Source organism: Plecotus auritus (assembly GCF_963455305.1).
Source record: "Plecotus auritus genome assembly, chromosome: 5".
Classification (NCBI taxonomy): Eukaryota; Metazoa; Chordata; class Mammalia; order Chiroptera; family Vespertilionidae; genus Plecotus; species Plecotus auritus.
Window position 1 is genome coordinate 6,860,231 of NC_137776.1, and position 12,926 is coordinate 6,873,156.

At 50.3% G+C, this 12,926-nt stretch overlaps 1 protein-coding gene across 5 annotated transcripts in view; it reads right to left on the bottom strand.

Annotated features, from left to right (window-relative positions):
- The window catches only part of HECW2 (HECT, C2 and WW domain containing E3 ubiquitin protein ligase 2), a 286,809-nt gene that overhangs the window by 76,541 nt on the left and 197,342 nt on the right, over window positions 1–12,926 (bottom strand). For all 5 annotated transcript variants that reach the window (XM_080669552.1, XM_080669554.1, XM_080669551.1 and 2 more), the window contains 3 exons: window positions 7,923–8,057; window positions 3,786–3,888; window positions 2,657–2,753 (listed from right to left, as the gene is read on the bottom strand). In XM_080669552.1, the coding sequence (XP_080525678.1) occupies window positions 2,657–2,753; window positions 3,786–3,888; window positions 7,923–8,057 (335 nt within the window). The remainder of the gene's footprint in view (window positions 1–2,656; window positions 2,754–3,785; window positions 3,889–7,922; window positions 8,058–12,926) is intronic.

The following is a 12,926-nucleotide window of genomic DNA, read 5'->3' on the forward strand; positions in this document are numbered from 1 at the left end:
GCGAAATGGGTGGAGTCTAAAGGTACAAACTTCAGTGGTAAAGGAAACAAGTCCTGGGGACGTGACAGACAGCGTGGTGACCTTAGTTCAGTGACTTTCAACCTTTCCCAGCTCAGGGCACATAAACTTAGTACTAAAAGTCTGAAGCACACCAAGAAATATATTTTTTGCTGATCTGACAAAATAAATTGGAATAATTTTAATTTATTCACAACGGACAGATATTGTTGTGCTGGCTGTTGTCACTTTTTTTTTTTTTTAAATAAGAGAGATCCTCTATCTATCTATCTATCTATCTACCTACCTACCTATCTATCTATCTTGGTTAATCCTCACCCAAGGATATTTTTCCATTGATTTTTAGAGAGAGTGGAAGGGAGAGGGAGAGACAGAAAGAAACATTAACGTGGGAGAGACACATCGACTGGTTGACGCCTGCACACACACCCTGACCAGGGCCGGGGAACCTGCAACTGAGGTACATGCCCTTGACCAGAATCGAACCCGGGACCCTTTAGTCCATGGGCTGATGCTCTATCCACTGAGCCAAAACAACCAGGGCTGTTGTCACTTTTATTTGACAATCTAAGGGAAAAGAGGTCAGTGCCCCTGGCTAAATAGTATTGCATGCACACCGGTTGAAAATCGCTACGGCAGTTAATACTGTGTTGCTTACTTGAAAGTTGCTAAGAGAGTAGATCTTAAAACTCTCATCACAAGAAAAAATTCTATAACTATGTTTGGTGACAGATGTTAACTAGACTTATTGCAATGATCATTTTACAGTCTGTGCAAATATCAAATCCTTATGTTGAACACCTGAAATGAATATAATGTTACATGTCAGAAATACCTCAGGAAAAAAAGAGACAGACTGAGAACATTGTAAGAATATTTGGCAACTTATTTTCAAATAAACAAATATATATATGTGTGGGTATATATATACTAGAGGCCCAATGCACGAAGATTCATGCAAGAATGGGCCTTCCTTCCCCTGGCTGCCAGCACCACCTTTGCTCTGGCTGGAGCTGCCTTTCCACCTTCCCACGCTGCCCAGAGGCCCGGAGGGGCTGGGGCGGTGCAGAATGCCTGTGTTGTTGCCATGGCGACGATGCAAGTGTCCCACCCCGCCCCCAGCTGCTCGGCACCTATGTATACAAATTAATCCGCCATCTTTGTTGGGTTAATTTGCATACTCACTCCTGATTGGCTGGTGGGCATCGTGAAGGTACAGTCAATTTGCATCTTACCCTTTTATTAGTGTAGATATGTATGTATATATATATATATATGTGTGTGTGTGTGTGTGTGTATATATATACATATATACATACATACATTCACTATATGCAAAATGCTACTCTAGATATTTGAGCATAAGGAAGATAAATAATGATGATTTGAATAACATCCCTATTTATAAGGAGCTTAAAATGGAATTGAAAATAAAGCATAAAGACTCAAAAGTCTAATTGAAGCACAGAAGTCATATAACCAAAATAGTATGAAGGATAACTTGATATATTACATGATTAAGTATCAAGTTAAGTGTCTGGACCACAGCTTATTAAACCTGGCAGCGCCAGTGAAATGATAGAGAGAGGTTTTAAGAAGTAAGTGCTGAGCTCTACCCCAGACCTCCTGAATGAAACTTGTGGGCAGGGCGTGGAAGATTAGGGGGTTCAAATTCAGAGAAGGAAGAGGAGTTGGGGGCGATGAGACCTGGCATCTTGTACTTCATAAAAGCTCCCCAGATGATCCGGATGAAAACAGTCTGGCACAGCCACGTAGAGAAGTACTTGAGCGTCACTGTGGCTCAGGATGGCACCCCTGGGAAGACCTATTCCTACCAGTGAATGTGGCGTGTAAATCCAATGGGTTTGGAGTTCTGGCAGACTGTCCGCATTCACCCCCACTTTTCCATCTCCCCAGGGACACAGAAAATCTAGCCGCGCTCCTCAGAGGGAGCGTACACAGGGAAGTTGCACTGCATCATGGAGGGGTGGTGGCGTGATGGAGGGGCGGGTGGCATTGAGTTCTGAAGGCAAGGTCTTTCCTGCCCAACACAGAAGAAGAGGAAAATCCTGCCAGGGAAAAGGAGCAGCATGTTTTCAGGAAAGTACAACCAGGCTTGAAGCCAGAGGCGTGGAAGGCCTGTTTAGAAGAAAGGGTTCGTGCAGGGAGTGCGGGACTGTAGACGGTATCGGGTCCCCTCCTCCAGTGCCCCTGTGTTTTTATTATGGAAAAATTCGAATACCAAGTCTAGGGTTTTATGAATCTCAGTTCAATACGCTCTATGTTACTTTTGTTTTCTCAAGCTACTCAAAAAGGTCCGTGTCTTGTTATTTTCATTATAACCTGCACATCTAGGGTGCATTCTTGGCTGTGAATTTTGGTGGGGTGTTTTTTTTTTTTTCATATTCTTTAAAGAAGGTTCTAGGTTCTTTAGTCAATTTTATTCCATCCTTGTACTTAACAGAGAAAAGCCAGCACTGCAGTGACCTGGTGTTGACGACATAAAGTGTTTGTGCACAAGATGCCCCTGGTCAGCATGCCAGGAAGAAAGAGTACATTTCCAAGATGATGAGCATTGTTCTGGAAGATTTAAAGCTGGGGCGTACGCACCTGCGCCAAACGCCAATGTCATGGTTACCTGAGTGAGTGGTTCCTGGTGAGATCAGGCTGACGTTCCTGTAGAATTTCAAAGATATTGGGTTGGCGCAGAAATGCAACAATCTTGTCATTGTAAGCTGAAAAATCAGAAAACAGGACAACATTTACAGACAACCCGTTATTAGTTTTGTGCATATGAATACAAACTTTTAAAAATCTGTTTTTCTGGTTAATATTCCTGGTACCCAAGCCACTACAGACACTTAAATTCCCCTCTGTGTCTATGCTGTTATGAACATTGGACTTAGATCTATCCGGTGTGACGTTCTTTACCATTCATTACACTCACTTGATGAGTCATATTTGTCATCAAATAGCAAGGTGAGATCACCAGGATTCTATATATTGATCATTTCAATCTACTGCTTATCAAAATCAACTTCCTAAGTAACTTTCAGAAATAGAAAACTATTTTCTCATTACATTTGAGCCATGCAGCGAGGTGAAGAGGCAGAACAAGTCCCCAAAATGCAACGGTCGCCAGCAACAGCTACTACCAAATGCAGAGAGTAAGCCATTCCCAAATTCTATGTGGAAATAGATGCCATCAAGCCACACATAGCTCCTTACCAAACCAACTACATCAACACCCACAACACAATCAGCAACATCAACTATTTGTGAAGAGAAAAATGCATCTTAGCCAAGGTTGCCCAATGCCCACAGAAATTTAAAAAGAGTTACTTAAAATTGATTAAGAGCTTTTGTCATGCCTCTTTTATCAAGAAAACTACTTTTTTTACTTAAGATGATTGATCTTGATTACATTTATTTATAATCGGAAATATAGGTATATTTAAATCACAGAACTGAGTGTCTGAATTCTCAAACATCAGAAATCCTTAACAACTTACTTTTCTTTAACTTCAACCATCTAATGCAATAGCTCTACGCAGAAAAGGTAGAGCGTGGCATTAAAAAATCTCCTCCTAGGGGATGTTACAAGACCTAAGTGCTCTGAGATTCAGATCAATTTCTTGAGGATGACGCGTAGAGTTTCTGAGTCCGGGGCAAGAGCGGGCGGACAAGGGGGCAGTGCCAGCACAGCATGCATGGGACAGGCTGGTGCGAGAAGCAGGGGTGAAGATTTCTGGGAAGGGGTGCCATACCCACTGGAACCATGTCCTGGTACTGCGGCCTGCTGACGGTGTTGAACGTGCTGGACGGCCTGGGAAGGACGGGCGGCCCCGCGTGTCTCGAATCCTCTCCTACCTGCAGACACAGCATCACTTAGGCTCCGCACCGAGACCTCGCATGCTCGCTATCAGCACCCCAGCCACGTCTTTCTTTTTGCCCTTTTTTTGGTAAATCCTCACCAGAGGATATCTTTCCATTGTTTGTAGGGAGAGTGGAAGAGAGAGGGAAAGACAGACAGAAACATCAATGTGAGAGAAACATATCGATTGGTTGACTCCTGTACACGCCCCGACCAGGCCCCGGGCTAGGGAAGAAACAAACCCTTGACCGGAACTGAACCCAGGACCCTTTGGTTCGCAGGCCAACGCTCTATCTACTGAGCCAGACCAGCTAGGGCGACGAGCATTGGTAGACACCAACTGATCAGAAGGGATGCCAGCGGGGGAGCTGGCATGAGATCCCCAAAAGCTCTGCTTTTGTTGCTGAACTGAGTAGGGGGGGGGGCAGGACACCCGGGTCCTTGAGAGGGGCAGGGGCAGTGACCGCTCACCGCGTGGCACAGGGTAGCTCCATACGCTCACAACGATAGGGGCTGCAGGAGCGCCACAGCACACCTGCTCAGCAGGGGTGACTTCCGCCCGACAACCCAAACCTGCCAGGGGACACGCAGAGGAAGACCCGCGTGGGACAAACACATCACATGGCGGCGGAGCCAGGGTGAACCTGCCTTTGGCCGGCGGTCAGGGACTCCTCCTCCCACAGGAGGGGCCGAAGGGCAGCCGTCTCCCTGTGGGCTCCTGAGCTGGTGGATTATCTGCTCAGGAGCAATTCTGCTCGCCTGTTAGAGCGGCCGGCCCAACAGCTCTTTCTGGTTTGAACCTCCCACACGGGGGAGCTAATCATAGCAGGTGAGGTGTGGAGGCGCCAAGTGGGGTTGCCCTGACCTGGATTAGCTATGGGGCCTGTTACAGATGCAGGCGCTCCTTCATACCAGCAGACAAACAAAAAACATTCTCAAGAGGAAACACCAACATTCCTTTCGCTCTGTGCGAGCATCCCCCACCCCGATATCCCAGGAGCCTTTTCAGACACAGTGGAACAGGAGCTTAAGAGAACAAAAGGCAAAGTAACACGCTGGATTTATACATCGGCACTTCTAAAACAGAGCCTCGCCTGCCACCCATTCAGATCTGCACACGCCTTTTACCATCGGGCATCCGTGCGGGGTTGGGTGAGGGCTTTTCTCAAGGCCCTGAAACTGGCAACGTGTCCCCACCCTGCACGGCTTGCTCACCCCCCGAGGATATTCTCGCCGTCAGTGTCCAGCCGACGGCCCTCCTGGAGGCCTCCCCGCCCCGACGCTGAGAGGAAGCGTGAGCATCTCTGAGCTCCCACAGCTCGGGTGCGCGTGTCTAACAGGAGATAAAGCGTTTCTCACTCGTGCTTTTTCACCTGCATTAGGCTTAGTTTCCTCTGCTCTCTCCTTGATAAGAACACAGGACGGGAACATATGTTATTGACGCGTATCACTCAAACAAGCACCATGTGGCCACACTGCAGGTGCTGGGTCAGTATCCGCCGGTGGATGGAAGAGATGCCCCATCCCCCCACCTGAGCGTTTGCTGAAGGAGCAGAGGAGCGGGACGGGGAAGCCGTCCTGTGACTGAACGGGGTTCCCACGCTGCCTCTCGGACCGGCTGGTCCCCGGCATGAATCCCCGCGACTCCGCGATGGGGCGAGACTCCAGGGTGAACCGCACCTCGTGTGTCAGTCACAGAGTTAGCGCTGCAGTCGCCCACGGACACGTTCCCTCCTGTCCGGATGCTGCTGCTGCTGCCATTTCCCAGGACAGCGGAGGTCTCCCCCACACCCCACCCCTCCTCCCACCTCTCTTCCCACCCGATGGCCAGCCCGTGGGCGGCCCTGAGAGCTGCACCTATCACTGCCTGACATGCACCTTCCCTCGCGGTGCCAGGACACGTGTCCCCTCAAAGGCTGAACAAGGCGGGCCCCCATGCTCAGTCCTTAGGGGGTACCTCTCCCCACTGCTCAGTGTCCATCAGGGCAAAGAGCAATGGCCACTCAGATGTTCACGTGCCCCTTAGGGCCCCTCTCCCGCCACAGGCTACTTCTAGCTCATGGAAACAGTCCAGCTCATGGAAAGAAAACTGAGTCCAGCTATTCGTCTCACGCACGCAGCCCTGAGCAGCCGAGCAGTCAGCTTCGGGTGAAGTCGAGATAAGACGGTGGCTCAAGTGCCCTGGCCACAGGGGCGGGTCAGGCCGCGCCCTAACGGTGCTCCACGTCGTGCACGGGTCCAAAGGTGAGAGTGTGTCTGCCTGTCAGACGAACGCCGTGTGCATCGCCCACTTCACCACGAACGGCTTCCGGGAGGGCAAGGTGAAGATGTATTAGCTGCTCATAAAGCACACATATTTCCGTGGCGACCTCACCCTGCAGTGGATCGTTTTTATATGCGCGTCTCCTGTACACGCCTGTGTCTGCGCTCACAACCAGCACGCACGCCGCCGGGTGCCCGGGAGCCAGTGTGGCAAGGGTGAGGGGGAATTCCAGGGTGGAATTCTGATGTCTCGAGTCCAGTTACTCACTGCACTCATAATTGTTTCTTAGAATAGAAGCTACGGAGATATGTGGCTTGCCACACAATACTGAAAACAGGGTATGCCCAGCGATGTGGAAGAGGCGTGCAGGAAAACAATCTGAATTAAGTACGTCGAAGGGAATTATTAGAAACAATGCATATGCAGTGAGGACATGTATTCCAAGCAGACGTCCGTGTAAGGAGAAGAAATGTGACCTCCAACACTCCCTTTCTTTACTTAAGCCTCCCCAGAGGAGAAGCAGGAAGGGGAGACTTCTGGTTTTGGTGAAGCTGTCAGAGAGCCCTCGTGTGGTTGCCAGGGGTCCCTGCACACTAGCCAAGGAGAGCCCAACGGAAATGTCAGTCATTCTTAATCCCACCCATTTTCTCTGGGCAATTACAGTACACAAATCAACTCTCGGATATACTCCATTTTAAAGAACATTCGTGAGTGAGAATGCCACAACCCCATAGCCTTGGCCAAAGATTTTCATGGAATCCGGCAAGCCTCACTTAAGAAACTCCCTTACATTTTACCCAAACTCAGCCCATTCCAAGCCACACTCATTTCTTCCTATGACACTGCCCTGAGGGGGCAAAAGGGCTCATCATCCCCACTGTTTAATAAACATACATTTTATTGATTTCAGAGAGGAAAGGAAAGGGAGAGGGAGATGGAAATATCCATGATGAGAGAGGATCATTGACCGGCTGCCTCCTACACACCCAAACTGGAGATTGAGCCTGCAAGCAGGGCCTGTGCCCTGACTGGGGATCGAACCGTGACCTCCTGGTTCATAGGTCAACGTTCAACCACTGAGCCACACCCATCAGGCTCATCATCCCCTCTTAAATATTTTATCACATCATGAATTCTCTCTCTCACCATCCTCTGAATGTAAGGAAACCTCTCATTTCTTTCATCTTCCCTCTTATAGCCTGCTTCTCATAGTGGGCTCCGTGGGTCTCCAAAGAAGCCCTGTCAATATTCCAGCCCTCCCCAGCCTCCAAATGGGCATCTCTAAGCCAAACCAGGAAAGCGAAACAGGGAGGAGGAGCCACACATCACGCCCTAGAGCACCCAGCAGCCCCAGCCGGCGGTCCCAGGGTCAGCAGCCCCAGCCGGCGGTCCCAGGGTCAGCAGCCCCGGTCGGGGGGTCCCAGGATCAGCAGCCCCGGTCGGCGGTCCCAGGGTCAGCAGCCCCGGTCGGGGGGTCCCAGGGTCAGCAGCCCCGGTCAGGGGGTCCCAGGGTCAGCAGCCGCGGTTGGGGGCGTCCCAGGGTCAGCAGCCCCGGTCGGGGGGTCCCAGGGTCAGCAGCCGCAGTCGGGGGGTCCCAGGGTCAGCGGCCGTGGTCAGGGGGTCCCAGGGTCAGCAGCCGCGGTTGGGGGCGTCCCAGGGTCAGCAGCCCCGGTCGGGGGGTCCCAGGGTCAGCAGCCGCGGTTGGGGGGGTCCCAGGGTCAGCAGCCCCGGTCGGGGGGGGCGGAGCGGTCCCAGGGTGTGACTCACCTCGCCCGCGCTGTGGCTGCGCTGCCGGGTCAGGTGCTGCCGGTGCACCAGCGCGCTCGTGGGCCTGCTGCTCTGCAGGGGGAGCCGGGGGTCGATGAACGTGGTGGTCCGGGAGTTGTGGTCAACAAAGAACGCCTAGGAGACAAGCCACACAGTGGTCAGTGCACGCCACACACTTCTCAGCTGACCTGCCACGTCTCACTTTTGAGCAAGGGTCTTAACTCCATTTTCTCCTAATTTGGGGGAAATTTCTCCTTACCCCACCCCCCGCCACCCCCAGAAAAGACCAAAACAGAGAAAGACATGTTTCGATTGGATCTGGAATGAGGAGAGCAGGAAGGCACTTGGTTCCTGGTTTTGGGAAATACTCTGGGCGGCAGTGATGGAAGATAGGATCTCAGAAAGAAGTCACATGAGTGCACATTCGGGCTTCTCTTAACTGATGCTCTTTAAGCTCTTTCTGCCATGCAGAATTACTCCGAAGTCTGGTCACCTGAAACTCCCAACGCCATCGGCTGCCTCTCCTCTGCAGTCAGCCACCGGCCCCCCACTTCCCACGGCAGTGTCTCCTCTCTCTGTCCCGTCCCAGCCTGGCCACATCCCATCACCCCAGGGCTTGTTCTTAGGCATACAAGTATCGCCAGCTCCTCAGGGGACCCACATCGCTGCCCTTCCTCTTTGAACGGGCACCTCAGGACCAGAATTATTCTTTCTATGCGCCTTGATTACATCCCTGCTCCAATCCTGAGCCCCTACTGGCTACCCATCACCTATAGAAGCAACATCCCCCTCTCTGGCCAGTTTTCCAGGACTTTAAAATCTTCCTCCTTGCCTTCCTGTTTTGCCATCAATTCCTCATTCATACGAATTTTATCAGATACGGTGACTCTGGGCCAGCCGCTGAAATTCTCTCTGTAGATTCCTTAAACAAACATGTCTCCTTATTCATAACAAACACTTCTCCTAAGCGGGAGGAAACGGTGCCTACTGTGTTCACGGCAGAATCCTGGCGACATGATGTCATGAATGAGCATAAACCACTTCCCTCAGTGCTGAGGTAAGGACTGCATACGGTGTAGGAAAGCCGCCTTTTTTGTTTGTTTGTTTGTTTAATTCTAAAGATCAACACCCAGTGCTACTTATCACTGTCTTTAAGAGCCAAACGGTGTAAGTTTTCCAAGTAAAATTCACTCCAGGTAATAATGAAGCCCGTGATCTCCAGGACAATTAGGAGACATCGGTTTCCCACGATCAGATAAAGCTAATTAGGTTATCCAAGATGAAAGGGACTGTGAGGAGAGCCCGCAGACCCATTACTTGCCCATCAAGGGTCAGGGCCCCTGGGACAGGCCAAGCAGCCTCAGCAGGAAACCGACTTCTTGACCTGAGGGGGTCGGTCACCGAAGCAGCTCACACACACGGGATGAAAACGCGCAGGCAGCCTCCGGTGCAGACTGGTTTATGCCTATCCGGAAAAGCCCTCCCCGCCATGGAGCACGGTGCTTCTGTACACACGTGACCAGGAACGGGGGCAACCAGGTGCGGGGCGCGCCCAGGTAGGACAAAAGGACTTCTTCGTAAGGAAATAACTTCAAGGAGCAGACGCACCAGGAAACAAAGCTGAGAAACGGACAAGATGAGAATCCTTGCCCGTGCCTCCTCTCCATAGCCGACGTGCAGGTGGCAAAGACTGGAAGGAATAAACGGAGTCTTGTAGGAGACGGTGTCACCAGCCTCCCAGCCCTGGGCGAGGCTCTCTTCGTCCTCACCTGCCAGGGGAACATCTTCCTTCCCTGGCCTTGTGGGAAACACACACCGAGGGCAACCCTTACACAGGCTTGTCTCGGCAGACTCGGTCAAAGGTCACCACCGCCCCCCCCCCACCCCCGACACGGATTTCTAACATAATGGTCTATTATTTCTGCCACTATTCAAAAGGTCATAAAGTAGGAACTGAATTCTTTTTACAAGTGGACATTCAAAATAATCTATAATAATAAAAGTGTAATATGCTAATTAGACCGGACGTCCTTCCGGACGACCTTCTGGACGAAGCCGGGGCTGCGAGGGAAGCCCGGGTCCCGGGTGCCAGAGGGAAGCCAGTGCCGGCAGCCGGGGGAAGGAGGGCCTCCTCTTGCACGAATTTCGTGCATCGGGCCTCCAGTAGGTATTATAATGAACCCCGTATCTACTTTATGTAAATTAAGATTCAGCTTCTATTACCAAAATCATAATGTGAGTAGTGTTGCTTAAGGGGGAACTATAAGGAGTACTAAAATAGAATTGCCTGTTTACGCCACCTAATTTCTTGGGAATGTTTTGAAGGGGTGGGTGGCCGTTTAGTGGTAACCACGATGTACCTGTAATTACCGGGACACCTGGGTGTGCACATCAGGGCAGCTCTGATTCACATGCCAACTCACAGGATAATTGGATGTTCCGAGGCTCGTCTACAATCCATCCTCACAGAATCGCACTGTAATGCCCGGGGTAAGGGCTCTTTCTTACTCGCTCTATGATCACCACTAGCTTTGAGGGTTCCTCTAAACTGCCCCAAACACTAACATGCAGACTTCTGACCAACATACAGAAAGACAACTTACAATGAACTAATCAAGTATAGAACGTCGTGTTCTTTTAAATAAGCATAGAAATACTTACAGATTTGGAAAAATAAATGAGTGTGTGAGAGTGTGTGAGAGTGTGTGTGTGTGTGTGTGTGTGTGTGTTGGGTGAAAACGGTGAAGAGCTAAAGGCTATAAAACCACAAATAGGATAGCGTATTCTACACCATCCCATGGTCGACATGAATGAATGACCAAGCTAACACCTGAGAGGCAGAAGGCAGTGCAGTGATTCGATGCTTGGGATCTGGAAAAAGACAAGTCTGGCTCTGAGCTCCGACTCACCCCTTACCAGAGACACAACCTTGGGCCAAATGTAACTTTTAAACCACAATTTCTTTTTTGTGCCATGGGGATAATAACACCCACATCTAAGGGAGGCGAAGTATGCTGGTTCATAGAAATGGCGGAAGACAGTGCCTGTGAGCCCTTAAACATGAGTTACATTGTCATGACTACCAATAAAGTTTTAAGTTCTGAGACATTCTTCCGAGGATGAGAGTGTTTCTGGCTGTCGTCCATAGCCAAGGCTCGAGAGAATGGAGAGGGGGTGAAGCTAGCCAGCCGTGGGCAAACTACGGCCCGCGGGCCGGACCCGGCCCGTTCGGCTGTTCTATCCGGCCCGCGGAGCCGAAAGAGCGGAGGGTTCTCTTGCTCTCCCCTCCGCTCCTTTACTTTGAATTTATATTAGTTCACACAAACACTCCATCCATGCTTTTGTTCCGGCCCTCCGGTCCAGTTTAAGAACCCATTGTGGTCCTCGAGTCAAAAAGTTTGCCCACCCCTGAGCTATCCGCTCTGGGCTCCTTGTAAGCACATGTGGCCCACACTAAGTTTGGACGATGCGATACACATGGTTATTCTGGAAACCTCCTCCCCTTATTCAAGGCACATTTACAAGGTCAGGCCCCGCTTCTGTCCTTCATCCATCTGCTCCCCGAAACAAGGATGTCATTGCCGGCGCCCCAGCCGCCATGGGGAGCTATGAAGATGAAGAATGGCTGAGCACAACCCTGGGGGGAGCCAGGGCCCTGACAACTTGAGGGACCACCCTGAAATCCCTCGACTTCCTCTCTCTCGACTTCTTTATGTGAGAGAGTGAAATCTTGTGCATTGAACCTTGTCTGGGTCTCGGCTGCAAAGCAAACCCTCCCGGGTACACGGAGCTCTCGGCGTTGCGGAGGACACGTGGTCTTCCTAAAACGGGAAGCACAGCCCGGCCGGCTCGGCTCCGTGGCTGAGCGTCGACCTATGAACCAAGAGGTCACGGTTCCATCACATGCCCGGGTTGCAGGCTCGATCTCCAGTGGGGGCGTGCAGGAGACAGCTGATCAATGATTCTCTCTCATCATTTATGTTTCTCTCTCTCCCTCTCCTTCTGAAATCAATCAAACAGTATTTATTTATTTATTTTTTTTTAGAAAAGAAGCAATTCCTGGGCAAGCATTCTGGCTTTGCTCCACCCACCGTGTGGCCTTCCGACAGGTGTCCTTGGTCTCTGCTTTATCCACATAAAGGGGACCACGCAGGTTACAGGGGAGCTGTGGGACATGTATCCCACTTTAAAACCGAGAGGAACGCATAGAGAAATCACTGTGCCACGTTCAGGCTGGCCATTTCTATTTCTGACACACAACTCCATTACGCCAGGAAAGTGGGTCCCCTCCCCACAGGATTCCCGAACTAGTTCAAGCCAGTGATGACACTGACCTCGTCCTTTTTTTAAAAATAAAATTGGGGTGACCTATGATGACACCATTCTTGAGTAGCCTGTCTTTATCAAAGTATCTAACACGTATTGACAAGTTCTGTCTTGGTAAGCAGCATGTTGAGGACGTAGACTCCAGGAAGAAAGCAATGGTCTCAAAAAATGCATCCTTTTCAGATTAGCCACCAGCAAAGCAAATGTGAAGGACATAGACCTCCTACTGCTACGTGTCATGAAGGCAGTTCCCTCAAGCTGCTCAGGGATGGGCCAACTACAACCCACAACACACTCAACAGGAAAGGAATGCAGGGACCCCAGCTGAAATCTCACTTTGCAACCCTCTTCCCTCTCCCTGCTCCGGGCCTGGTCTCAGGCGGGAGCTCTGGGCTGCTTGGAGCCGAGGGGTATTTTGGTGAAGCCAAACAAAATATGCTTCTCTCTTTACACAACTTTTTTTTTAAAGCCTCTATTATTTTAAGAAAAGAAAAAGGCCATCCGTATTTGTGAAGAAATACCGACCTCAAGCACAACAAATCTTACTGACAGAAGTTTGAAATGGTTTCCAGTTAATAAACATTCTGCCAAACCAGAAATCCATATTAAAAGACTGTGTAAACAAACAAAAAACAGAAAAACAAAAAAAACCCAAAGCACGTGTAACTAAGCTACAGA